General features: G+C 44.4%; 2 protein-coding genes across 7 annotated transcripts in view; both read left to right on the forward strand.

The window, feature by feature from the left end:
* The first annotated feature begins 238 nt into the window (after positions 1-238).
* The window catches only part of ADD3 (adducin 3), a 143,454-nt gene continuing 116,343 nt past the window's right edge, over positions 239-27,349 (forward strand). For 2 of the 6 annotated variants that reach the window (XM_058671249.1, XM_058671248.1), the window contains exon 1: positions 2,354-2,611. The gene's annotated coding sequence lies outside the window, so the exon portion shown is untranslated. Of the gene's footprint in view, positions 528-1,423; positions 1,443-2,352; positions 2,612-27,349 lie in introns of those variants that run through there. The other 4 variants (XM_058671247.1, XM_058671252.1, XM_004579862.2 and 1 more) reach the window with 4 other exon arrangements.
* Positions 1,745-2,317, forward strand: LOC131481629 (collagen alpha-1(III) chain-like). Its single transcript, XM_058671092.1, has one exon. The coding sequence runs from the start codon at positions 1,745-1,747 to the stop codon at positions 2,315-2,317; it is 573 nt and encodes a 190-aa protein (XP_058527075.1).

The raw sequence follows: 27,349 nt of genomic DNA on the forward strand, positions 1-27,349 counted from the left end.
ATAGTTATAGTCTTAGTCCGAGGATTGAACATGAAATATTAGCAGCTATTACAAATTTGTTTCAAGGCACATGATCTTTTTACCATCGAAGTCTGGGGCTCTTAAAAATGACTGCTTCTTAGCATCTCATTGACTCACGCTAAAAATCAGAGCTTCAGTCGATCACCCAATTAATTTTAACCTTGACCTCCCACAGCTGCACTGCCTCTAACCGTCACAAAAAAAAAAAAAAAAAAAAAACCCTCGCTGATTCCACCCTTTCTGCGTCTCACGAAGCAACAGTGGAAAGCAAAAACAAAACCCATTCCTTTAAGAAAGATTCCGCCTCCTCTCCTCAGCCAGCGCCCAAGGGTAATTGTGGAGTCTACCAAAGTCACACACTTTACTACCGGCCGCGGGAGAAGCTGCCGCCGCCGCCGGAGGCTGCAGTGGGTTCCCGTGCAGCACTGCAGAATCCACACCTCGGGAACAGGAGACGCGGCCGCGTCCACCACCCTGGACTCCAGGAAGCCGTGCCTCGTCAGCGGGTGAGCAGACCTTGTATCCATTTTGTCCAGAAGCTGTGGGAGAGGGTGCGATCGTGCAAACGCTGCTTACCAGACATGCTTAAAATGGATTGTGTGCCTTTGCCTTGCATGTGGGGGTCTGCATTTGTGACTGGCAAATGCCCTGGACAGTGGAGACCCTTCGCTCATGTGTGCCCTCTGCATACTTTTTTCGCGATTCATAAAAAGAGGAACCTCGATGCATGCAAAGCTTTTTTTCCCTTAAATGCAAGAGAACACCCAGCCCCTCCCAATATCGCTCTCAAATACTGCAGATATTTTAAAATGCCAAATAAAAGGAGAGGTTGAGCATTTAATAAATATAATTTCTTCCCCTCCATCCCCCAAGGCTGGGAAGCCATCCCTAGGGTTCTTAAGGGATATTTAAACATCATAAAGGCATGGCGAGATTTTAAGCAAATGGGAGATTGGTGATAGACTAAAATTTCTATAGCCCTAGTCCAGGGGCGAGAGAGAAAGCGAGGATAAAAATGAATCCCAGCTCGTGCCAAGGAGAAATTCATTTTCCACACTTCGTATGTGGGAAGAGGAAACTATATTTTAATTAACACATTTTTTTTATTGTTGTTTTAGGGAGGAGGGAAGGGATGAAGAAGAGGGGGAAGGCGAGAGGTATTTGGGGGGAAGAATGTGCGGGTGAAGACGGAAATGGAGTGGAGTGTCGCCAGTGCCTTGGAAGCCACTGAGATAAGGGTGGAGAATGAAGTTTGTGGTGTGTGTTAGGGTGGGGTCGACCCCAAGGGGCATGAATCACGGGAATGGCGCTCGGAGGGGTGTGCTCGCGGGCCAACTCATGCCCGTGTGTGCGGGAGGACTGTGCAAGTCGTGGGTGGCACGGAGAAGCGTGCGCCGCCGGGAGCTCTATTTCGAGAACAGGTTGGGGGGGGGGTGACAAACGCGTCAGGGCGGTGCGGGGAGGTGTGGGGGGGCCGGCCCAGTGTCACCTGTGGATGCAGCCGCATTCCTGCAAACCGTGCCTCGCAAAGTTTGCCGGGCCCCAGATTCATTCCAAAGACTCCTCACCTTTCAGAGGTCAGCGCTCCGGAGGTTACGCGGTGAGGGGCCAGAGGGTGACCGGGAAGATTCCCGACCGGAACTGAGAGAGCCCCTGGCCCTCCGCTCGGGGGAGGTGAGCCCCCAAAGGCAACAGTGCTGCGAGGGAAAGCCAGGCCCCTCCAATGGGGGGCGTGCAGAGGCTGAATCTCGGCAGTGGCCTCCCCCAGAAGACCCGTGTGGGCAGCCGAGGCGCCTTCTGGAAGCTGCGACTCGGCTTCGGGGCTGGGGGGCTGGGGAGTGGGGAGAGGGGAATTCGAGCACGTTCGGGCGGGAGACATTTCCGAGGCGGGCCCCCTCCCGCTCGCGGTCGGGTTTCCGTCGGGGTCGTTTCCCTCTCCGGCCCTCAGGGGACGCCGCAGCTCCGAGCTGCAGAGCCGGAGGAGGACGTTGAAGAGGCGCCAGGCAGCCGCCCCGGCACAGGCCTTTCCCGGGCTGCCGGGTCTGGAGGGCCCCCGCGCCCGGGGCTTCGCAGACGTAGAGTTGGAGGCCGAGATGGGGGCTCAAGGGGGCGGGGCCAGGGGGCGCGATGGGCGGGGCCGAAGCGCGTGAGGGGCCGTACCGCGAGGAGGCGGGGCCACGACGCTCGCGGCCCGCGAGGGGGCGGAGGCCGGGCGCTGGGGGGCTTGGGGGCGGGGCTTGGGGCGGAGCCAAGGGACGCTCCAGGGGAAGCTCGGCCAGTCCCGCCGGAGCTCTAGCCGCCAACCCGTAACGGTCGCCAGGCCGAGGGGCGGGAGGTGTGGGGGGGAAGGAGTGGGTTTAAATGGTCCGTTTTTAAAGCCGAGAGCCAAAGCTCGAGGCGTCGGCGACCCGGGTGTCGCAGCTTCCTGCTGCCCGCGGCTCGGCGTCCAGGTCCCTCCCTCCTCACGCCCCCTCCACTTTGGAGGGCTGCGGCGCTTAAGAAGCGGCTGCGGCGGAGCGGGCGAGCGCGGCAGCCCCGGCGGCTGCGGAGGAAGCGGGAGGGCCGTACAAAGCCGGCCGGGCGCTGCGAGGTAATCCTGAGGGGGACGGGAGGCTCCGGCTTCGCGGTCCCCCACGGCGGCGGGGACGCCGCTCCGGGGGTTGCGCCGAGGCTGGGGACTTGCTCTGAGTGGTTCCCGCGTCTGGGGTGAATCCTCTCTCGAGGCGGGCCGGGGAGGAGCAGTGTACCTGTGGGTGGGTCCGTCCGGGGGTCCCCCCCGCACAGTGGGGCCGCCTCCCTGGGGCGTCTGCTGCGTTCCCCTGAGAGGGGTCGGCCTGCTCCAAGTCCTGGCTGCAGCTCGGGTGACCCGGGGACCTGAAACCCCAAGCCCTTGAAGGTGCGCTCGCCGAGGGGCGGGAGGTTCCCGCTCTTGGAAAAGGTGGAGGGAAGGGAGGCGGGGTTGGTTTTACTGGGTTGGCTCTACACAGTTGGAAAAAAGGGGGAAAAAACACTTGTGTCACCAGGTAAAAGCGTTGAATCACCGTCCCCGCAGTCGGCGCTCCATCCCCCCGCGCACACACACAGACACACACGAACGCAGCACCCCTAGCAGTGTGGACACGTTAGGTTGCGTTTCCTGCGCGGGGTGACAGGCCAGGTCTGACCTCCTCCGATGTCCGCTGCTTTAGCTGAGGCAGGACCACAGACAGGCAGAGGTCGAATAAGCCGAGCCTGTGTGCAAAAAGGCAAGAATGGCCTCGAATGAACTTTTTGGGTTGCGGAGATTTCATTCCAAGTAGGTGCCGGTGTAAGGTTGGGAGCGCAAGGAGAACCACTCATATCCCCACCCCGCGGCGTGCTGGTGACCTACTGGCGTGCTGTGGGATTTAACTGCACGGAGCAGCTTTGCGGGGAGGATTATTTGCAAGGTTGATGGAGGAATTGATAAGATTCTGCGGGGACGGGCCCGCTGCGGGTGCGGATTTAGCTGTGAGGAGTGGTTGGTTTCTTTGAACGTCCACCATCGACGTGGTATCCAGTACGGCCGTTGGGGGGGTCTGGAAGACTCCTAGCGGGAGTGTAGGTAAAAGGAATGGAAGTCCGTACATTGTCATTTGTTGTTGTTTTTCTAAGTTAGTACGCTTGGCTTGTTGAGATTTGTGGAATGACAGTATGAGGCTGACTCGCTTGTAGGAGTCAGTTGCTTTTGGAGCTTTTGGAGAAAGGTTTTCAGTTTGTCTGCATTTCATTGTACTTCTCCAGCAGGGTGACATTTCAGTGGGAGGGCTGGGGGGAAAAACAGGTCCCTTTTGCTATAATTAACTCTTGTGTTTCTAAAGAGTTCAATCTGTGCTTTTAAAATTGACCTAAATTGTTGGCCTGTTGATAATAGTTGCTTTTAAAGAAAAAAAGAGCAGTGCTTCTATTTTGAATGTCAAAGTAACTGAAGGAGATTTTGAGGTAGTTGGTCATGCAACTTTCAATATATTGTAGCTTTTGACATGTTATGATATCAGGAAATGTTTGGCAAACATTTGACATGATGCACATGATCATGTTACATGGTAGGAGGATTACATTTTCATAATATTGACTGAAGATAACTGAAAAGATGGCATGCTTTGCTGTCTCCAACTCCTTTTCGGTAAGGTCATACTGGCGGAAATGTGAGTTCTACGCCATGATCTGGATTTGGTTTTTGTAAAATCAGAATGTCTTTGAGACTTAGAGGACGTAGTGTCACTGACAGCTTGCCGCCCACGTAGCCCGGAAACCCAGATACAAGGTGCTGTCCGGCGCATGCGGCTGTGCGGTTCCCGCAGGAGACCTATCAAGACTGAGTGTTGTCCCGTATTACCTTACGACTGGGAAGCCGGCTAGCCTCCCCCTCTCGGAGTAGTCGGTTAGTAGTTGGTGGCAGTGTGTACAGTCATCATGAGGGGACAAGAAGCATTACATTTGCAAGAAGAAATGAGTTGAAAACAGACAAACAGACAAACCCAACTCTGAACAGCCAAGTTTGGAGAATGATGAGGAAAGATCATGTCAGAACCTTTGCTTTACCTTAGTTGTGGTATCTAAAGTGTGTGGAGTCTGTATCCAATAGGTGCCTTTAGTGTTTATTGTCAGTATATAAAATGACATTTTTCGAAGGCAGCTTTTTCATGCTACTCAGCACATAAACTCAGCAAACATTTTAACAGCCATTATTTATTTGCTTTACTTCTGTGCCAGGCAATATTCTAAAAGCCTTATATGATTTAATTTGCCTAATCCTCTCAACAACTCAGTGACTTCACAGAGGTATGGGCAGATCAAGTTTATTGTAGAGTTCCAACCCAGAGTCAGGGCCTGTGTAGCCCCTGGAACTTGAAGCTGTTTCACTTAGTAGTAATTTGTACAAACCAATGAGAGGTGCTTGTATTATTTAAGACTGCCAGTTGCACACATCTTGCCTTTTATTAATACCGTCACCAGTCTGTGTTGAAGTTTGTCAGGTTGTGTTTAATCTATGTTAGGTAGAGTCACATTTTGATTTTGGAAGAAAGAGGATTCTCTTTGGATACACCATGTTTAATTTACTAGGAACCTAGAGATTGTGCTAGAGTATGTTATCTCTTTAATTACTAATGATTAAAGTTTTGATTTTAAGCTTGTCACTAAAGTTCCAAGTGACCCAGGGACTGCTAATGCCCATAGGAAATCTGGTTCTGCCAGAAAGCTGCAGGCCGGATCTTCATTTTGAATACTACCTTAACCCAAGGTGGAGTTTTAACTTTATTCTGAATTAACATTCCTTCTAAATTAAGTTCCTTTTAAATTAACTTTAATTGAAAAGATAGACTTGTGGCTTTCACTTTGTGGCTCAGATTCCTTAAGGAACTGTGTCTTGCTGTTCCGTTGTACTGGTTGATATGTCAGGAAATTATTTATAATCTAAATTAGGAGTTATTTTAAATATTGTTTAAAATTACTATGGATAGGTGATATGCCTTGTTGATGATTTTGTGAAATGTTAATTAGGAAAAAAGTTTGAATTGATAAAGCATAAGGTATATTGAAGAAAAGTTTCTAACCTGTCTCAAACTAACGTAACACTTTAAAAAAAAAGTTTTATTTATTTGAAAGACAACATTATGGGGTTGGGTTGGGGAGGAGAGATCTTCCATCCCATGGTTCACACCCCCAGGAGGACTACAAGGGCCTGGGTTAGGCCAGGCCAAAGCCAGGACTCTGGAATTCTTTGGGTCTCTCGTGTGGTTGGCAGGGGCCCAAATGCTTGCACCATTTTTCATTGGCTCTCTAGGAGCATTAGCAGGGAGCTGGGTCCGAAGTGGAGCAGCCAGGTCTCATACTGGACGCACTCATGTGGAACACCATTTTACGAGGTGGCTTCACCCACAGCTCAGTGACACCAGGGCCATATTGCTTTTTTTTTTTTTAAGCTGCAATTAACATTTAGTGGTGCTTCAGATTTCTTTGAAAGTATTAAATGTCTATATTTTGAATAGGAAAATCTTCTAAGTATCACTTCTAAGAGTGATATCCTTCCTTTTAAACATAGATCAACTTGAAATTACTCAAGCCCAATTTCAAATTCAGTGGTTATAGGCTGAGATGGCATTGAGATTTAGAATGAATGCATGAAATATTTTCTATGTTAATGCTCCGTCACTTGAACTTAGGAGCCATGCGTAGCATTTATAGGTGAGATTCCTATGAGGCTTTTTGAGTTCTGGCAGAGATTAAATTCTACTGGGCCAAGGCCAGCAGTGTGATAGGTCCACCTCAGGCGGAATGAGTTCTGTAGAAGCCTTTCCTTGGCTGTGACTTGGTGGAGCATCAGTTATCCTTTAGATGAATTTATGATAGTCTTCCTTATCCAAGGTTTATTTTCTGTGGCTTCAGTGATTGAGTCAGTGTCTAAAAATATTAAATGAACAGTTCTAGAAACAAATAATTGACAATTTAAATAACTTACATTACAGTGTATTGTTAGGATTGCTCAGTCTGATTAAGGATTGTTCAGTCTGATTAGTTGTTTTTCATCTTTTATTGTTCCTATCTTATAAATTGAGCTTTATCATAGGCATGTATATATTTATAGGAAAAAATACCAGTGTTTTAAGTGGCTTGGTATTGTTCAAGGTTTTGGTTATCTACCAGGAGTCTTAGAATATATCTCCTGGGCCCAGTGCAGTAGCGTAGTGGCTCCAATCCTTGCCTTGCATGTGTTGGGATCCCATCTGCCACTGGTTAATGTCCTGGCAGCTCCACTTCCCTTCCAGCTCCCTACTTGTGGCTTGGGAAAGTAGTTGAGGATGGCCCAAAGCCTTGAGACTCTGCACCCACGTGGGATACCTGGAAGAAGCTCCTGGTTCCTGGATCGTGCCTTTGGATTGGCTTGAATCCGGCCATTGTGGCCACTTGGGGAGTGAATCAGTGGATGAAAGATCTTCCTTTACATCTCTCCTCCTCTCTGTATATCCAACTTCCCAATAAAAATAAATGTATCTTAAAAAAAACCTGAAAATGCACTTAAAAAAAAAAAAAGAACCTATCTCCTGTGGTTGTGGGGCGGGGCACAGGAAAAACGTAATTGCTGTTCTTGTGGTAGCTAATTATGGACACACACACACACACACACACACACACACGAGTTGGTGGATTCTCTTTCTTTCTGGTAAAGTTAAACATAATTCCCCTGGCTTTCATTCAATAAATAATTAAATACAAATACTATGCATTGAGCTTCAGCTTTTTTCCAAAAATTGGGGTACAAAAAGAAGTTTGTGGACTTTTTGTTTATTACATGTGTGTTTTTAATGTTGTAGCTCTTTGGACAAGTCTTAAGGTAAAGTTAAAAAATCAGATTAATTGTACAGTTGAAAAATACCTGAATGGGCCCTGGCGGCGGCGTGGCCTAGTGGCTAAAGTTCTCACCTTGAACGCACTAGGATCCCATATGGGCGCCAGTTCTAATCCCGGCGGCTCCACTTCCCATCCAGCTCCCTGTTTGTGACCTGGAAAAGCAGTGGAGGACGGCCCAGAGCCTTGGGACACTGCACCCGCCTGGGAGACCTGGAAGAGGTTCCTGGTTCCCGGCTTGGGATCGGCTCAGTACTGGCCATTGCGGTCACTTGGGGAGTGAATCATCAGATGGAAGATCTTCCTCTCTGTCTCTCCTCCTCTCTGTATATCTGACTTTGTAATAAGAATAAATAAATCTTAAAAAAAAAAAAAGAAAAATATTTGAATGTTGAAGAAGTGTTGTTTTACTTGTCCTGAAGATTTAGATGATAACATAGATAAGGAGAATCAGTCTCTGGTTTGTGTATCTTTGAAAAGCTCTACTCATTTTTTAAGGTTTTTTAGGATATTATTTATACATTTGTAGAGCAGTTTAATGAGAAGTATCCTTCTCGAAGAGTGAGTGTGATTTACAGAGTTGATCAGTATAATCCAGAAAGTAGCAGAATCACCAAAAATTGTAAAAGGGCTACAACTAGCCATTGGTTTTAAAAGGCTTGCCATTCTTACAAATTTGCTTCTATGTATGTGTGTTTGGTTTGTTTAAATGTTTGTTTATTTGAGAGACCCAAGGAGCACATCAAATACCTACCAGGCCAGAACCATGAACCAGGGGCTCCATCCAAGTTCTGCTGTGAGCCGCGTGGAACGCAACTACTCGAGCTGTTCCTGCTGCCTTCCAGGTCCCTGTTAGCAAGGAAGCCAAGGCCAGAGTCTTCAGTTACATCTTTAAATGTTTCTTGGGAAGATGGTATAGACTTGGCTTCCAGCTATGCTAAAAGCTGGGCTGTTTTGCACGAGATGTGTTGGCTTTGGCATATGTTTGTGCTCTTTGATTGAGTCTGAATCTAAATGGATCCTTTAGCTGATGCTGTGCTGAGCCACATTCCCACCATATACGTTACACTTTCCTTTTGAAGAAGTTGACTAGTTAGAACTTAGTTGGAAATGATAGGACTTGCTGTGGTAAGGTGAACTTTGAAACCTTTCTTTTAAATTGCTCGAAATTAGACCTGAAGATACTGTGTATAAGCAGCATGTTAACTAACGTTAAGACTGCCAGCTCCTCAAATAAGGCTATAGTTTGAATCAAGGATTCTGAGACTCATTTTTCTTTCTTCAGTACGCTTACATGGGTTCCAAAGGACAGAAATTTCCCACAGCCAACTGGGGGATAAAAACATTTCTGAAAGATATGTTCTAATGTATTTATGTGAGTGAGTATGAGAGTGAACTCCCATCCACTGGTTCACTCCTTAATTGCCTTCTTGGGGTGGGAGCTGGGGCAGGCCATACCGGGAGTCTGGAATGCCATCTAGACCCACTGCATGGGTGACAGAAGCCAAATTACTTGAGCTGTCAAGACAGCCCCTTGGGATCTGGATTGCCCAAAAGTCAAATTCAGGTGTCTTGGAGCCACAGATCAAGCTAGGTGCTTCAATGCTAGATGCAGGGTTTCTTTACAAAAAGATTTTTTTTAAAGATTCATTTATTTTTATTGGAAAGATATATTTACAGGAGAAAGATTCTCTCTCCACTGGTTCACTCCCCCAGATGACTGGAGCTGAGCCGATCTGAAGCTAGGAGCCAAGAGCTTCTTCCAGGTCTCCCATGTGGGTACAGGGGTCCAAAACTTTGGGCCATGTTCTGCTGCTTTCCCAGGCCACAAACAGGGAGCTGGAAGGGAAGTGGAGTAGTCAGGACTCAAACTGGCCAGTCTTGGAAAGAGAGGATTGACTAATTGAGCCATCATGCCAGGCCCCATACTGTCCTTAAAACTAGCCTCTCAAGAACTGTACTGTTTATGTTAGTAAAACAAAATTATTTTAATTCGCTCACGTTAGATATTAAGGCAAGCAGTGGATTAAGATCACAATCTAGCGCCTGGTGAGATGGCTTAATGGCTAAATCTTTATCTTGCTGGCACTTAGATCCTATATAGGCACTGGTTCGTGTCCTGGCGACTCCACTTCACGACCAGCTCCCTGCTTTGGGCCTGGGAAATTAGTGGAGCATAGCCCAAAGCCTTGGGACCCTGCATCTAAGTGGGAGACCTGGAAGAAAATCCTGGCTTTAGATTGGCTCAGCTCCAGCCGTTGGGGCTGCTTGGGGAGTGAACCAGTGAATGGAGGATCATTCTCTCTGCTTCTCCTCTCCATAGATCTGATCTGCCTTTCCAATTGAAAAAAAAAAATAAACCAATTCCAAATAACGTGTTAACTTGTTATCAGTTTAGCTAATTCTCATTCTACATGAGGTTTATTCTTGTGATTTCTTACTCCTCCTTTTCTTCATCAAGGAAATGCTCACGTTCTTGGGTGGAAGAATGGACAGAACAGCATGGGTCTGAGTCACTCATCCTGTAACTTAGCTCCCAGTGTCCGTAGGTGCATGCTAGAGGGATTACAGTTCCAACAGTAAAGAAGACATTAGGTTGAGAAGTGCCCAGTTTGTTATTGTCGGGAGATTAGTGTGTGTCTTTTGTTTTTATTTTGTCACCAGTAGTAGTGTGTCTGTGAAGGTCTTCTGCGGTGACCCAGCTCATCCTGTGCAAGGACAGTATTTCCTTTCCTGTGCAGTATTCTCATTCTGCCATCTTTTTACCTGCGCAGTGAGTGAATGCTTTAGCAGAGAAATGAGTTTATTTGGTGTCTTGTTAGAGGAGATAATTAGACTTACTTGGTATGTCTAAAGACATGTTTTAGGACTTAAAATCTCCCAAGGGACTCCTAAAACCATTGTACTTTTAACTTTTAAAAAAATTTTTATTGATTTTTAAGATTTATTTTTTATTGGAAAGGCAGTTTTACAGAGAGGAGGAGAGGCAAAGATCTACTCTCCATTGGTTCACTCCCCAAATTGCTGCAGCTGCTGGAGCTGAGCTGATCTGGAACCAGCAGCTTCTTCCAGGTCTCCCATGTGGGTATGGTCCCAAGGCTTTGGGCTGTCCTCCACTGCCTTCCCAGGCCATAGATAGGGAACTAGACTGCAAGTGGAGCAACCTAGATATGAACCAGTGTCCATATGGGATCCTGGTGGCTCCAAGGCAGGACTTAGCCACTAGGCCACTGCGGGGGCCCTATTGTACTTTTTAGTCGTTCAGAAGTCAGACCCAGCAACAATCAGTTGCAGTGTCATTTTTCATTTATCTTACCAGACCATAAGGAAAAGATTCTGTGAAGTCAGCCTATTAACTGGAAAGATGGTTTGGGGAGGGCTTCATTGTCAAGCGGAGCTGTACAAGGGGAAGTGTTTCCGGTGGAATGCTTGGCTGCTGCTGTGCCTGAGTGGAGGTGAAAAGGGGTTGGCAGTGAGGTTGATACATTGTTTTTATGCCATATTTCATTTCTAACAATTATTTTAAGAAGAAATAGCTTGAAAGCGTGTTACCCTTTCTGTGCTTCTTCTTCTCCTCTGAGAGATTTTCTGTCCATCCTAGGGAAAGATGGCATTTTTAAGCCATCTGACTATCTGACTGCTAAAAATTTGGCTTGCAGCTGGAGATTGCACTAGAAAGAATTTTCTTTCCTTATACACAATTTTTTGAATTTCAAATAGATATCTTTAAACAAATGTGAGAAACTTTATCATCTATTGGTTGGGAACCATTATGTATTTATAAATAGATATTAGTGAATAAGAAATTTATATAGCATATAAACTTATTTAAAAAATATCTGCAGACTTTGTATTAAAATATTTGATTCTTTTTAGTGGATATCAGAAATACTGAAAGTAATACATCTCTTATTTGTCTTTGTGAATGTGGATAATGATGCAATCAAAATTTAGTGAACAGTTTCTCGTTGTTAGATACGCTAATGAAATGTGCAATAGACAAGAATCTCATCAGTGGCTGCTGAGTCTGTCACTACTGGAGAGGGGCTAAGGCAGGGATACTCAGTGGCAGGAGTGTATTTGCTTGATAAAGTAAAGGCTGTGAGAAGCTGGTTACCTGGTGATCACTGGAGTTAGATGATTTTATATTGTGTTGGATGTGAAAATCGAAATCTCCCAGGTCTTGTAAAGTGGCTGGTTTGACCCAGCTGCTTTTGATGCATGCATTTCCAGAGATCGTGATTATCGGTTAAGTGCTTTGAAGAAAAAAAATTCACACCTGAATGCTATACGGTATATTTCTTGGAATTTACTTAATTTGGGGCTCCAGGGGAAGAGTGCCATCTTCTGAATAGCCAGTGTCAAGTTAAGCAGCAGCTCCTTTTCTTGGAGAACTCTGTCAGTCCTGGAGAAGTTAGACCCAGACTCATTCGGAATCTTTGACAGGATCTTAGAAACAAGTGGAATTGTTGCCTGCTTAAGTTTAATTATGTTTCCCAGCAGGAGGCCTAAACACATGATGAAGAACTAATTCAGCACTTGTTGGAATGCATGGGAAAGTAGAGGCCTTAAGAAGTTATTGGAACGTACGTTAAAGAGTCCAACAGTGGTCAAATCATTATTAAGTTAAATGGTAAAGGAAATTACTTTAATGAGAAGTCCTTGGTTTAATAAGTCAAGTGAAGATCTGCTGGGACTTAAAATCAGAAAAACAAATTATTTTTTTAAAGTTGGAGTTTTAAGAGTATTTAAAGAGTGGCAAAAGGAAGGATGGAGGCACAGGGAGTGAGCTCTCCTTCACTGATCCACTCCCCAAAATGCTCACCACAGGTGGGGGCCGGGCCAGGCCAACGCCAGGTACCATGAACCCAATATATGCCTTCCCCATGGGTTCCAGGACCCCATCACCTGGGCCAACATCATGGCCTCCCGGGGTTGCCTGCAGCAGAAAGCTGGAGTCAACTGTTAGGCTCGGGTACACTGATACAGCTTGGGAGTCTGTTAATGACCAGGCTGAATGCCACCCCTAAGTTTATTCTTTTGTTGTTGGTGTAGGAGGTTAGTGATATGTTAGTTACCTGCCTGTACTTTGCTTCCTTCTAAATATTTTTAAGAGGTTGGGCTTTTCAGTAATATTCCATTCCACAGCCAGATAAAATTTATTAATGTACCAGTCTGAGTTCCTGGGAGGACCTCAGCATTCTGCGTGTGTGAGGTATGCTCTGTCCTTCAAATGGATACCATAACTCATGTGTGTGTTGATGTTTTATTGAATGTCTCCTTGCACTGAAGAGCTATCAATACCTGCCTGCTACCTCTGATCATGCTCTTGTTTATTTAAAAAAATATTTTGATATTAGAAGATGTTTTTATTAGCTTGAAAGAGGAAGATCTTGATTAGCTTGAAAGATTGGGAATTGCTTGGGTATAACAAAAAATTCATAAACTCTCAGTGGAACATTAGTTAGACTGTGTTATTCTAAACCCACTTATCTTTTTGGGCTTCTTATTTTTTCCTTCAGATATAAAGAAATTATATTCTACCATAAACCTCTCAGAAAACCTCCTTAGGATATGAAATACAGAACTCCTGGGGATTCTGACTCCCCTTCGCTGTTGAACATAGAAAGGTCAGCAGCACGTAAGGTCATGGTATAAAGATGTTACCTGCTGGTGTGTGATAGATGTTGAATGACAGGTAACAAACCAGATGCCCCAATACTGGTTAGAAAAAGGCACTTTAGATGGAGTGGTCATAAGATGCCCCCAGGAAAGAGCCTAAAGCTGGACAATAAAGGGCGGGTTGAGCTTTTATTAAGTAGAGAGGGTGGGAAAGATTGTGGTCAGAAATTCCGTAAAAGCAACATTTTTCTGAAGTATGATAAGAGAGGATTTACAACAGTGGTTCACAGACTCACATAAGGCACTTGACCACTGTGGCATACACCTACTGTTAGCAGTGTTAAGGACTCGCTTCACTAGCAGATGCACTAGGATCCTGTGGTGGGCATGGAAGGGGAGGGAGAGGTACGATGGTCAAGAGCACGAAGTCAGTAATGCTTCTGAACCTCACATAGCAATGACTGATTCGTGGGAACATCAGTGTAAAGCTGTATTTTTTTGAAGTTTTTTTTTTTTTTTTCCATTGGAAGGCAGATTTACAGAGAGAAGGAAAGAAAGATCCATCTTCCCATCTTTCATCTGCTGGTTTGCTCTCTAGGTTGTCACAGTGGCCAGAATTGGTTGGGTCCAAAGCCAGACACCTGAAACTTCTTCCAGGTCTCCCACTTGAATGTAGAGGCCCAGGTAGGGGCCATATTTCTCTGTTTTTCCAGGCACGTTAGCAGGGAGCTGAATGGGAAGTCCTGCAGCTGAGACTCGAACCAGTGCCCAGATGGGATTCTAGCATCACAGGAGGAAGCGTAGCCTACTACAACATAGTGTAAACCTTGTAAAACTGTTTTGAAGCTAGTAATACTCAGGAATGAGTATTAGGAATCCTCATCATTCCCAAAATGGGATGAAAAAAGCTTCTTTTTGGGAAGAAGTATGCTTTTTTAAAAAGTGTATATCTGTCTATCGTTTACTTTGCTAAATTTTAGAGTTCTGTTGACATCTCTGTGGTGATTTCTAAATATAGTATGTGGATGAATGAAGAGTTGATATAATTTTTGTTTTACATTGTCTTCAGATTTTAGAAGATTTTTTGAAAGCGCTGGAATCTCTCAGATATAATCATACTTACCATTTGCTGTTTAAAAAATAATGGGGCTATCTGTTCAAGACATTTGAGTGACTTTTTAAAATTAGCTTTTTACATATAAAAATGTGAGAGTTGGGATATATATCAAGATTCAATTCAACTGGAAGATGGCTAGGAGTATACTTTCTTTTTTTTTTTCTAAGATTTACTTATTTTTATTACAAAGTCAGATATACAGAGAGGAAGAGAGACAGAGAGGAAGATCTTCCGTCTGATGATTCACTCCCTAAGTGAGCACAACGGCCAGTGCTGCGCCGATCCGAAGCCGGGAACCAGGAACCTCTTCCAGGTCTCCCATGCGGGTGCAGGATCCCAAGGCTCTGGGCCATCCTTGGTTGCTTTCCCAGGCCCCAAGCAGGGAGCTGGATGGGAAGTGGAGCTGCCGGGATTGGAACTGGCACCCATATGGGATCCTGGCGCGTTCAAGGTGAGGACTTTAGCCGCTAGGCCATGCCCCCAGGCCCGGAGTATACATTCTAAGAAGGTAAATTAAACTAGTGGTTTTAGACTGGAAGTTGGCCAAGACACCTGTAATTGTGCCATGCCGAGTTTCTTCGAATGATTCTCATCGAAGGTAAAGATCATGAAAGTCCTTGGCTTTGGGTGTGCGGTGTTTTGGAGTTGTGTACTTACAGAATTTCAGTTCTTCAGAAGCAAAGATTCCTTGGCAGTGGACAGATGCCTTGCAACAGTGGAATGAGATAGATAGCAGATTTTTCCAGAGTGAACTGTAGAACATTGTGGTGGTGTACTTTTCCAGAGCTGGTGCTTTCCATTCCCAGTCATGACTTTATTGTGTTTGCTAATGTTAGTTCCTCATTCATATTTTACTGACCTGTGCTTAGCCCTCCTTTTTTGAGCAGCTTGATTCTTTATTCATTTATTCATTCAACAAATATTTATTATGCATTTAAATGTCAGACGCTTTACTCGGCACAGAGATATAACACAATTTGACATATTTTCAGATGATTACTTTGTGTTTTGCTATTAGACCATTGGGGATGAGTGTGGGTCCAGAGGATTGCTTAGGAGATCACTGTGGTAATCTTGGTGAGAGTTGATATGTATCTGTAGAGGTGATGAGATTTAATTGCCTGGATATAGTTTGGAGATGGAGCCAGTGGTATTTTCTAACTGGGGCAGGGTGTATGTGGAAAGAATCAAGCTTGACATCAAGTTTTGGGCCTAGGCAAAAGTCTGCAGGGGTAGCAGTTTGGGGAATGGAAGAAAATAGTTTAATGAGTCATACTAAGTTTCAGATATATTTTATTGAATTTTTTAAAAGATTTATTTATTTTTATTACAAAGTCAGATATACAGAGAGGAGGAGAGACAGAGAAGAAGATCCTCTGTCCGATGATTCACTCCCCAAGTGAGTGCAACGGCCGGTGCTATGCCGATCCTAAGCCGGGAGCCAGGAACCTCCTCCGGGTCTCCCACATGGGTGCAGGGTCCCAAAGCTTTGGGCCATCCTTGACTGCTTTCCCAGGCCACAAGCAGGGAGCTGAATGGGAAGCAGGGCTGCCAGGATTAGAACCAGTGCCCATATGGGATCCCGGGCGTGCAAGGTGAGGACTTTAGGCACTAGGCCACACTGCCGGGCCCCATATTTTTCTAATTTAAATGTGAAGGTAAAAATGATTACCAGCCTTATAAAATGTGTGCAACTTTATGTAAATAGAAGAGTCTAGAACAAGGAGTTCACAAGATTTAAGATGGTAGTATAGAGACAGTCATCTTGGCTCAACAGGTTAATTCTCCACCTTCAAGTACTGGCATCACATATAGGCTAGTTTGTGTACCAGCTGTTCTACTTCTGATTGAGCATCCTGCTTATGACCTTAGAATGCAGTGAAGGATGGCCCAAGTCCTTGAACCCCTGCGCTTGAGTGGGAGACTCTGAATAAGCTGCTGCTTTTTGGCCCCAGATCGGATCAGCTCCAGCTGTTGCAGCCATTTGGTGAGTGAATCAGTGGATGGAAGATCTCACTCATCTTCTTTCTGTAAATCTGCCTTTCTAATAAAAATAATAGATCGTTGGGCCCGGCGGCATGGCCTAGTGGCTAAAATCCTTGCCTTGAAAACCCCGGGATCCCATATGGGCGCCAGTTCTGGTCCCAGCAGCTCCACTTCCCATCCAGCTCCCTGCTTGTGGCCTGGGAAAGCAGTGGAGGATGGCCCAATGCATTGGGACACTGCACCCGCGTGGGAGACCCGCAAGAGGTTCCAGGTTCCCAGCTTCGGATCGGTGCGCATCGGCCCGTTGCGGCTCACTTGGGGAGTGAATCATTGGACGGAAGATCTTCCTGTCTCTCCTCCTCTGTGTATATCTGGCTGTAATAAAATGAATAAACCTTGAAAAAAAATAAATCGTTAACAAAAAATTTAAATAAAATGATAGCATAGAGTTAGCATTTTAACAAGGTTTTTATCCTGCATATGTATGCAAGAGAGTTGAACACCTGTGCACAGCATGTTAGCCAGGAAGTAGAAACAGTCTGTATGTCTAGCAAATGATAAATATATGCTGTATATCTGTACAGTGGAATAATTTTTGCTCACCAATGGAATGAAATAGTGATACATTCTAAACATGTTAAATGCAAGAAGTCAGACACAAATGACCATGTATTACAAATCTGTAAAGACAGTGGCAGCTAGAGCTGGAGGAGGATGCAGACAGGGAGTGGTGGCTTCATGGGTGTTGGGTTTCTTTTTAGGTGATGAAATTAGGTAGTGGTAATGCTTACATAACACCTTGAATATACTAAACATCACTAAAATGTGCATTTTTTAAGGAGTAAATTTTATCATACATGAATAACATTTTCTTTTTAAAAAATACCAGGAAAAGTATGTGTGCACATGTACACAATCATATATACACAATAGCAACTGAAACAACTTATTTAGACCTTAGTTCTGAAACAACTGCTTTCTCAGTAGGAAGTTAGATGAAGCAAGGATTACCACATCCAGCCTGCTGTAGCTTAGTTTATGTAAACAGGCCCAGTTAAAGTGACTTAGTTTGTCCAGGTAGAAGTAACAAGAGGGTTTCTATTATCTTAGCCTTGATAAATCATAAGTGAATTTGATTAAAAAAAAAGCATACTATTGCCCAGTTTTATAGGGATGATTTGGATAAGGAAAAAAAAAAAAAACCAAAAACTAAACAAAAAACCCAAACCATCAAGCAAAAACATGTATGTGGGTTTCAGAGAGCAGGTACCAGGTTATAATGTTTACTATGGATTAGTCAGTAATCTTCCCATCTTCCCTATACAAATAATTTTTTTTAAAGATTTTATTATTACTAGAAAGCCGGATATACAGAGAGGAGGAGAGACAGAGAGGAAGATCTTCCATTCGATGTTTCACTCCCCAAGTGAGCCGCAACGGGCCGATGCGCACCGATCCGAAGCTGGGAGCCAGGAATCTCTTCCGGGTCTCCCACGCGGGTGTAGCGTCCCAAAGCTTTGGGCTGTCCTCGACTGCTTTCCCAGGCCACAAGCAGGGAGCTGGATGGGAAGTAGAGCTGCCGGGATTAGAACTGGCGCCAATATGGGATCCCGGGGCTTTCAAGGCGAGGACTTTAGCCGCTAGGCCACGCCGCCGGGCCCACAAATAATTTAAAAAGAAGGAATACTCAATTGTAAATCAACCAAGGTGATGTTTACCTTCTTAAAAACATAATCAGGTAACATAAACAGATTTGCATTTTTAAGAAGTATAGGAAAGGATTATTTTTACCTTTTATACACCACTTAACCAAGCCAGATATGATTTTCAGCTTTTAGTTTGCATAACAAGGAGAGAGATCCACTGATTGGTTCACCCCTCAGGTGCCCACAGTGGCAAGCTGGGATTGGGAATTAGGTCCAAGCCGCTCGCCTGGGTCCAGGAGTCAGTAACTTGAGCCATCATTGCTGTTCAGTGTGCACCATCAGGAAACTTGGTCAGGGTTGTGAAACCCATGTACTCAGACATGGGAAGTAAGCATGTTAACTGGTAGGCTAGATGCTTGCCCCTGGTTTAGTACCAAGATATAATTCACATAAAATTTATTCCTGATTTTATTTTGAATGTCTGCAGGCATATGTCCTTTTTCACTTTATTAGAATGAAACTTCTAGAGAACAGAAATCTGTATTATTTGAATGACAGCTGCAGATCATGCAATCTTTGGGTGCTGAGATTTAGATTTTGTTGTGTGGTGCCTGTTTTAATTGATGTACCTTATCATCAGATATGTCTGAGATATGGTGATGTGAAGAATGTCTTAATTACAAGTATTGGTAAAGACAAGGTTGGAGGAATTCAGAGATGATGAGGAACTAAGGCTTGGATATGTGAAGGGAATGTTTTAGATAGACCAAATGTTTACTTCCTCCGCCAAATTCATATGTTGAAACTTAACTACCAATGTGATGAAGTTTTGAGGATAGGGCTTTTGAAAAGTCATTAACAGACCATCTTTAGGGAAGGTCATGATGTCCTTATAAAAGACCCCAGAAATTTCCTTTAAACTCTTTTCCATGAAAGGGCACATCAAGAAGATGATTGTCTATGAACAAGAAAGTTAGCTCTCATAAGACGCTGAAGTCTTGATCTGGAATGTCCCATCTCCCAGAAGTGTGAAAAATGTTTTTAAGCCATCTATTTATGATGTTATATTATAATATTCTGAATGAAGTAAGATGGGGAGGTTTGGATACTTTGGAGGAAAATCCATATATGTTGCCCAGCAGTAGAGGATTTATCCCTAGTGGTAGAAATCTAAGTGTTCCAGGCCAGCATTGTGGCATAGTGGATAAAACGCCACCTGTGATGTTGGTGTCCCATATAGGCACTGGTTCATGTCCAGGCTGGTCCACTTCTGAGCCAGCTCACTGCTAAGTCATTGAAAGATGGCCCAAGTGTTTGTGCCCCTGCAGCAACCTGAGAGACCTGAATTACATTCCTGGCTTTGAACTGGCCCCCTGCCGGCCATCGTGGCCATCTGGGGAATGACGAACTGAATAGATCTCTCTGTCCTCTTTGCGTCTCCCTCGTTCTCTCCCTCCCTTTCTTTGTCTTTCTAACTCTTTCAACGAAATAAAATTTCTTATGGAAAGGCAGATCAGATTTATGGAGAGAAGGAGAAACAAGAATAATCTTCCATCCACTGGTTCAATCCCCAAATGGCTGCAACGCTAGAGCTGAGCCAATCTGAAGCCAGAAGCGAGGAGCCAGGAGCCAGGTTCTGCTGGGTCTCCCATGTAAGCGTGGGGTCCCAAGGCTCTGGGCCATCCTGCATTACTTTCCCAGGCCATAAGTAGGGAGCTAGATGGGAAACGGTGTCCATATAGAATCCAGGCGCTTACAGGGTACAAATAAACCCATTGTGCCAGACTCCAAATAAATCTTCAAAAAGAAAACTTTAAATGTTGCCTTTTACTCAATTAGTACTACTAGAAATTAGGTAGACTCAGCAAGTGTTGAAGCTATCTTTTCCCATACATTAAGATTTTCTAAACTTGGGATATTTCTTTTTTTTTTTTTTTTTTAAAGATTTATTTTATTTTTATTACAAAGTCAGATATACTGAGAGAAGGAGAGATAGAGAGGAAGTGGAGCTGCCGGGATTAGAACCAGCAGCCATATGGGATCAAGGCAAGGACCTTAGCCACCAGGCCACGCTGCCAAGCCCAAGGGATATTTCTTTCTTTCCTTTTTTTAAAAAAGATTTATTTATTTTTCTTGGAAAGACATAGTTACAGAGAGGAGAGACAGAGAGGAAGATCCTCTATCTGCTGGTTCACTTCCACGCGGCCACAGCAATGAGGGCTGAACTGTTGCAAAACCAGGAGCCAGGAGCTTCTTTCAGGTCTCCCATGCGGGTGCAGGGTCCCAAGGCTTTGGGCCATCCACTGTCTTCCTAGGCCACAAGCAGGGAGCTGGATGGGAAGTGGTGCAGCCAGGACATGAACTGGCCCCCACATGGGATCCCACACATGCAAAGCAAGAACTTTAGTCACTCTGCTAGCTCCCAACTTGCACTATTTCTTTTTCTTTTTTAAAGATTTATTTATTTTTATTGCAAAGTCAGATATATAGAGAGGAGGAAAGACAGAGGAAGATCTTCTGTCCAATGATTCACTCCCCAAGCGGCTGCAACAGCTGGAGCTGAATCAACCCGAAGCCAGGAGCTAGGAGCCTCTTCTGGGCCTCCCATACGGGTGCAGGGTCCCAAGGCTTTGGGCTGTCCTCGACTGCTTTCCTAGTCCACTAGCAGCGAGCTGGATGGGAAGTGGAGCAGCCGGGATTAGAACCGGCGCTCATATGGGATCCTGGCACCTTCAAGGCAAGTACTTTAGCTGCTAGGTCATGGCACTGGGCCCTGCACTATTTGTTTACATTTTTCTTTTTCTTCCTTTTTTTTTTTTAATATTTATTTATTTTTATTGGAAAGGCAGATATACAGAGAGGAGGAGAGACAGAGAGGAAGATCTTCCGTCCAATGATTCACTCCCCAAGTGAGTGCAATGGCTGGTTCTGCGCCAATCCAAAACCAGGAGCCAGGAACCTCCTCCAGGTCTCCCACACAGGTGCAGGGTCCCAAGGCCTTGGGCCATCCTTGACTGCTTTCCCAGGCCACAAGCAGGGAGCTGGATGGGAAGTGAAGCTGCCGGGATTAGAACCGGCGCCCATATGGGATCCCGATGCACTCAAGGCGAGGACTTTAGCTGCTAGGTCATGACGCCGGCCCAGCCCTGCACTATTTCTTAATTTGTTTTATTGCTTATCAACTCTTACCTAGGTTTGGTTTTTTATGTGTGTAGTTAGAATTGGTTGAATAGTTATCATTTTGGCTAAAGAACAATCTGTGTTTTCAAGTGTTTCTGCTTCCCAATGCTGATTTGTGTTCCATTTTAACCTTTGTACAGTGGAGAGACTGTGACAGAAAGAACTAGTTGAAGACATTGGACATTTCATGTTGTCATTATATGAAGTCACAGTACCATCTTGAAGTATTACCTAAATAGCAGTTAGTAGCTTCGCATGAAATTTAAAAGTGAGCGGATGGGGCTTGGCACCATAGCCTAGCGGCTAAAGTCCTTGGGATCCCATATGTGTGCTGGTTCTAATCCTGGCAGCACCGCTTCTCATCTAGCTCCCTACTTGTAGCCTGGGAAAGCAGTTGAGGACTGCCCAAAGCCTTGGGATTCTGTACCCGCGTGGGAGACGCAAAGAAGCTCTGGGCCCCTGGCTTTGGACTGGAGCAACTTTGGCCATTGTGGCCACTTAGGGAGTGAATCATTGGACAGAAGATCTTCCTGTCTCTCCTCCTCTCTGTATATCCGACTTTCCAATAATAATAAAAAAATAGAATAAATCTTTAAAAAAGATATTGAAAGGGCAGATGTTTTTTCCCTTCAAAAGACAGCAACAAATAAAAATCTGCTCCCACCTCTCATATTTGCCAAACTGTCTTCCTCATCCACCTCTACAGAATCTGCATAGTTTGAAAAAAGCCCCCTTTAATTAAAATGAAGCTCCTGGGAGCGGGCCATCTAAGACTGGGATGCCACACCTGATGGCACATGCAGACCAGGCGCTGGGAGTGGGCTGCGGGGGAACTCCGGGGACTTCCTTGCTGGGCTGTTATTTCCACTGTTGACTGTGAGAGCTGGAACTGTGGGTGGGCCAGACTAGGGGCATGCCAGGTTGGGTTAGGTTGCTGCACCTGTTGGCGTGTACAAGAGCCAGAAGGCGTGCAGGGCAGCCAAGTGAGGCCGCAACACCAGCTGACGAGTGCCCAGACTGGGTGCAAATCATGTCAGGCTGTACCACAGTAACCTCTGGCAGGGACAAGATTAGGGGCTGGGAAAATGCCTGGTGGGGAGCTGTGGGCACTCCACTGCTGCAATGTACTTATCCATGTTGAGGACAAGAACCAGGATTCGGGGTGAGCCAGGCTGGTGGTGGCACCTGTTGGCACACGGTGAGGGCGGTTCTGGGGGCCTGGTCAGTCTGAGTTAAGCCACAACACCCATGGTGTGCATGAGTGCCTAATGGGATGTGTGCTGGGCCAGGCTAGTCCACAGTAGAGGCTGGCACATGCCAAAATTGGGTCTGGGGGTGGGCCTGGTAGGAATTATTGGAGGTTGCCCCAACTAGACTGTGGCACCCCCTGGTACGTCTGAGGACAGGATTCATATCCAGGAACTCCATTGGAATGTTCACATCTCAAGCACTGATTTTTGCACTGAACATCTATCTGCCTCAGAGGTGGGCCTCTTCAAAGCAGTGCTGACTGACTTTTGCCCTCATGACGCAAACAGTTAAGATGTCTCAGTTACAGTAGCGGGCTCCTTAGGCGTGTTTCTTTGGATATTGAAATTAGGCCTTTGTGTGAGTGCTTCAGGCTTTCTGTTACATGCATAGAAGCAGGAATTCTCCATAAGCTCTAACATTTGGAGGGCTATATAAGAATTAAGTGGGAAAAAAAAAAGAATTAAGGGGGGATAGATCTAGATATTAGATTGATCAATTTGGCCTGGTGTGTTTGAGTTTAGGTGACATATACTAAGGGTGATATGTCATTTGTGGCAGAACTTGAATCCATGTCTCAGTCCATTGCTTTCTCTATTTTGTCACATTTATAGCCTTTTAACCTTATTTATGCTATCTGGCATGTGGGATTTTTCCAGGTGACCTTCCCTAGAATAGGATCAGATACCAATTTCTTGGGACTTGAGGTTTCTTTTCAAGAAATGATGGTTACCTGTTTTTTTCCTTTTTTTTTTTTTTGTTAAAAAAAGTCTGTTACTGAATTAGGGAAAGCTTGACAAATTTTAAAAATTAGTTTGTTTTCCTGACAAAGGCATGCTGGCCTGCAGGAAGGAGGTAATTCCAATTTTAGCATGCTTACCATGGAAACAAGTCACTTAGGTGGGAAATGTTTCTGATATGTTTAGGAAGATTGCATTGAAAAGTCAACCTGGATCTGTTTGGCTGCCTTAGCTTTTCCTTTTTCTTTTAAGAAAGAAACATATTGGGCCCGGCGGTGTGGCCTAGCGGCTAAAGTCCTCGCCTTGAATGCCCTGGGATCCCATATGGGCGCCGGTTCTAATCCCAGCTGCTCCACTTCCCATCCAGCTCCCTGCTTGTGGCCTGGGAAAGCAGTCGAGGACGGCCCAATGCATTGGGACCCTGCACCCTCGTGGGAGACCCGGAAGAGATTCCTGGTTCCCGGCATCGGATTGGCGTGCACCGGCCCGTTGCGGCTCACTTGGGGAGTGAATCATTGGATGGAAGATCTTCCTCTCTGTCTCTCCTCCTCTCTGTATATCTGACTTTGTAATAAAAAATAATAAATCTTTAAAAAAAAAGAAATAAACATATTTAAATGAGAAACAGTTCACTCTTGCAGTGAAAAAAAAAACTTTTAGATCATTTCTTTGAACTGTGGTATAGGGCTTATGACCCTAATCTTCTATTATTTTCATATAGGTGGACCATTACATAAGGCACAGTAACTGAGAAAATCCATCATGTTAGAACTGTTAGTGCTTTGTTCTTATGAAGCAGGTGCATCAGTGAAGCCAAGCCGTTGAGAACATACCTTACAGCATACTGTGCTTGATTTACATCAGTTACGCTTTTTCTTTTCTGCACCAGACTTTGAATGAAATCTTGTTTCCATTTTTCCCTGTGTTGTCCTAGAACATTTGATTTTGGGGTAACAGTTTTAGAGAGCAAATTTTCAAGATAACCTGGTCTTTTTAAAAGTAAGATATTCCGAGAAATACATCTTTCAAGGAAATGAAGAGTCATTATTATGTTAAAAGTCTTAAAAGCTACAATGGCTTTTGATTTTACTGTGAGTATACAGGATGTCTTTCCATCCACATGAGAGGGCAAGCTGTTAAGGCCCTGTAATTTCTTTGTGTACTGTGTAATTAAATGAAAAATGAAACAGTTCAGAGAGAGAGAAAACACATTTGATGATTATCCATCATTACAGATTTAACCAACTTTTACCTTTATAATAACCAAAAACTAGTACTGCTAAGGAATTAAAATTGTTGTAAACTCTCCAGAGGCAGATTTGTTTGTTTGCTAATTGTATTTCAATGTGCTCATTAAATAGCATCTGTAAAGTATTAAGTTTATTTCAGTTATTTGAGAAAAACCTCTATTCTCAGAGTATTCATCTTAGATATATAAAAATATAATTTTCTATTTCTTGAAAGTTTTTTTAATAGCGATTATTGCAATTTGAGATTTAGATACATTTTTACATTTGTAGTGGAAAGTTAATCTACAGTAAGATTGTTCTCATGATTACAAACTTGTGTAGTAATTAAAACTGAAGTAGGGCCCGCTGCAGTAGCCTAACTGCTAAAGTCTTCGCCTTGCACCCATATGGGTGCCGGTTCTAATCCCGGCATCCCTGCTTCCCATCCAACTTCCTGACTGTGGCCTGGGAAAGCAGTCAAGGATGACCCAAAGCCTTGGGACCCTGTATTCGTGTGGGTGACCTGGAAGAGGCTCGGCTTCTGGCTGTGGATCAGCTCAGCTCTGGCTGTTGCGGTCGCTTCAGGAATGGATCATTGGACGGAAGATCTTCCTCTCTGTCTCTGCTCCTCTCTGCCTCTCCTCCTCTCTGTATATCTGACTTTCAAATAAAAAGAAAAGAAAAAAAAAGACTGAAGTAAATTTTGCTAAAAGGTGCAAGAATGACCACTTGATGACAAAGCCTATTACAACAAGGGAACATATTGTTCTTTCTCAGGTACTAACATCAATTCTCATTTACATTTTTTAGATAGAATGAGGACTTTCTGTGACATTAATTGTGTGATCTGTGCTGAATCTTTGTAGGAGTAAGGAATTTTCAATCATATGTATTTCTGATTTGAGACACATTTTGAGATGTTTATTTGAAAATTTCAAATGAAATGTGGGAAAGCATGGGATTCTCAATGAAGATTGTATTAGATATGAGCTTTGCAGAGCTTTGCACTCACCAGTGTGTAGCCCTTGTTTCTGGTAATGCTTTTGGAAGTCAATCACATTTGAAAATCCAGTTCTTTTCCAAGAGCATCTGGTTGTACTTTACATGCTTTGAAAGTATATTTTAAATTGTAGAGTAGCAAAGCATATGATATGGCCTTTTCTTACCTGATTCAAAGTTGTTTACAGTTAAACTTAAAACTAAATGCAAATTATTCAAACAACATGAAATATTATCTCACTTTAAAGATAAAAGATTCTCATAGTTATCTATTTATTTATTTTTGGGTTTCCTTCCCCCTCCCATAGATGATCATACTTTCTGAAAGCTCTCTGTGGAATTTTTTTAAAAAGGTTTATTTATTTTTATTACAAAGTCAGATATGCAGAGAGGAGGAGAGACAGAGAGGAAGATCTTCTGTCCGATGATTCACTCCCCAAGTGAGCTGTAATGGCCGGTGCTGCGCCGATCCAAAGCCAGGAATCTGGAACCTCTTCCAGGTCTCCTGCGCGGGTGCAGGGTCCCAAAGCTTTGGACCATCCTTGACTGCTTTCCCAGGCCACAAGCAGGGAGCTGGATGGGAAGTGGAGCTGCTGGGATTAGAACCGGCGCCCATATGGGATCCCGGGGCGTTCAAGGTGAGAACTTTAGCCACTAGGCCACGCCGCCGCCGGGCCCTCTTTGTGGAATTTTTAAAGCGTTGGTTAGAATACACTCTGATTAGAATAGACTCTGCCAGTGAGTAGCCAAGAAATGGTATTGATTGATGTGATTGGCATTCCTCCACCAATTTATTACAGTTCCTCACAGCTGCTACTAGTTTTATACTGTATATATGCTTGTCATAACTGATGTGTGATAATTTGATGCACAAGTGTCTCATTATAGTAACCTAGGCAACTGGATTGTTTTGGCAATTTAGAAATTTGTGAAATACTGTCAGTCGCGTACATAAAGGCTAACTTGAACCAAGCTTAGATAGGGTGGGCTCAACCCTTTTTTTTTCTTCAAGATTTATTTATTTTTATTGGAAAGTCAGATACACAGAGAGTAGGAGAGAAAGAGAGGCAGATCTTCAGTCCGCTGATTCACTCCCACAGCAGCTGCAATGGTCAGAGCTGCCTCAATCCAAAGCCAGGAGCCAGGAACCTCTTCCGTGTCTCCCATACAGGTGCAGGGTCCCAAGGCTTTGGGCTGTCCTTGACTGTTTTCCCAGGCCAAAATTAGGGTGCTGGATGGGAAGAAGGGATGCCGAGATTAGAACTGGCGCCCATATGGAAGGAATTCCAGCGCATTCAAGGCGAGAACTTTAGCCTCTGGACTACCGTGCCAGGCCCTATGCTCAGGCTTGATTCCAAAATTACAGTAGTGTACTGCCCACTGCAGTGGCTAGCAGCTTCATATGATTACTGACCCCCTGAAATGTGGCTAATCTTAGTTGAAATGTGTTGTAATTGTAAAACAGATATAAACGTCTTTGTATAAGTAAAATACTCTAAAGTCAGTCAGTTTTTTATATTGATTACCCAAAATGTTTCGATGTATTTTACTAAGAAAATCTATTAACAAATCTCAACACAATTTTACTTTTTTAATGTCACTACTGGAAAATTTAATAGCATATATAGTTTGTATTTGTGCTCATATATATTTCTATTGACTGATGCTGTTATAAATAAAAGAGTTTATGTGGTATTCTTTCAGTTAGTACCTTATGGAAGTGCAGGGAGTAGCCACAGCACTCCAGCTGACCTGACTGGACCTGTTTGTATGACAGTGCTGTTCGAACTGTGGGCCAACAGGCCACCACTCCTTCCATGTCTGCGAAGGTTGCTCTACCCACTCTCTGTGTTATTGAGAACTCCTGATCAGCTGCTTCTTGAATCAGTGATAAGTAAATTTATAGTTACTGCTTCTTGGGCACCTGCCATGTACCATGTACGGTGCTGGGTACTTAACAAAAGCATCTTAAATCATCACATCAATTCTGGAAACTTGAGGTGCTGGCGTTGTAGGTAAAGGGTAAAGGCAGTGATGTCAGCATCCCATGGCGTCTGATTCCGTTCTCCTCAGATGTCTTGTGAAAAGCAGCTAAACAGGGCCTAGTGTTTGGGCCCTGCCACCCACATGGGAAGCTCAGATGAAGCTGGCTGTGGCTCCCCCTCAGCCAGCTGTTGTAGCCCTTTGGGGAGT

This window comes from Ochotona princeps, chromosome 13 (genome assembly GCF_030435755.1).
Source record: "Ochotona princeps isolate mOchPri1 chromosome 13, mOchPri1.hap1, whole genome shotgun sequence".
NCBI classification, from domain to species: Eukaryota; Metazoa; Chordata; class Mammalia; order Lagomorpha; family Ochotonidae; genus Ochotona; species Ochotona princeps.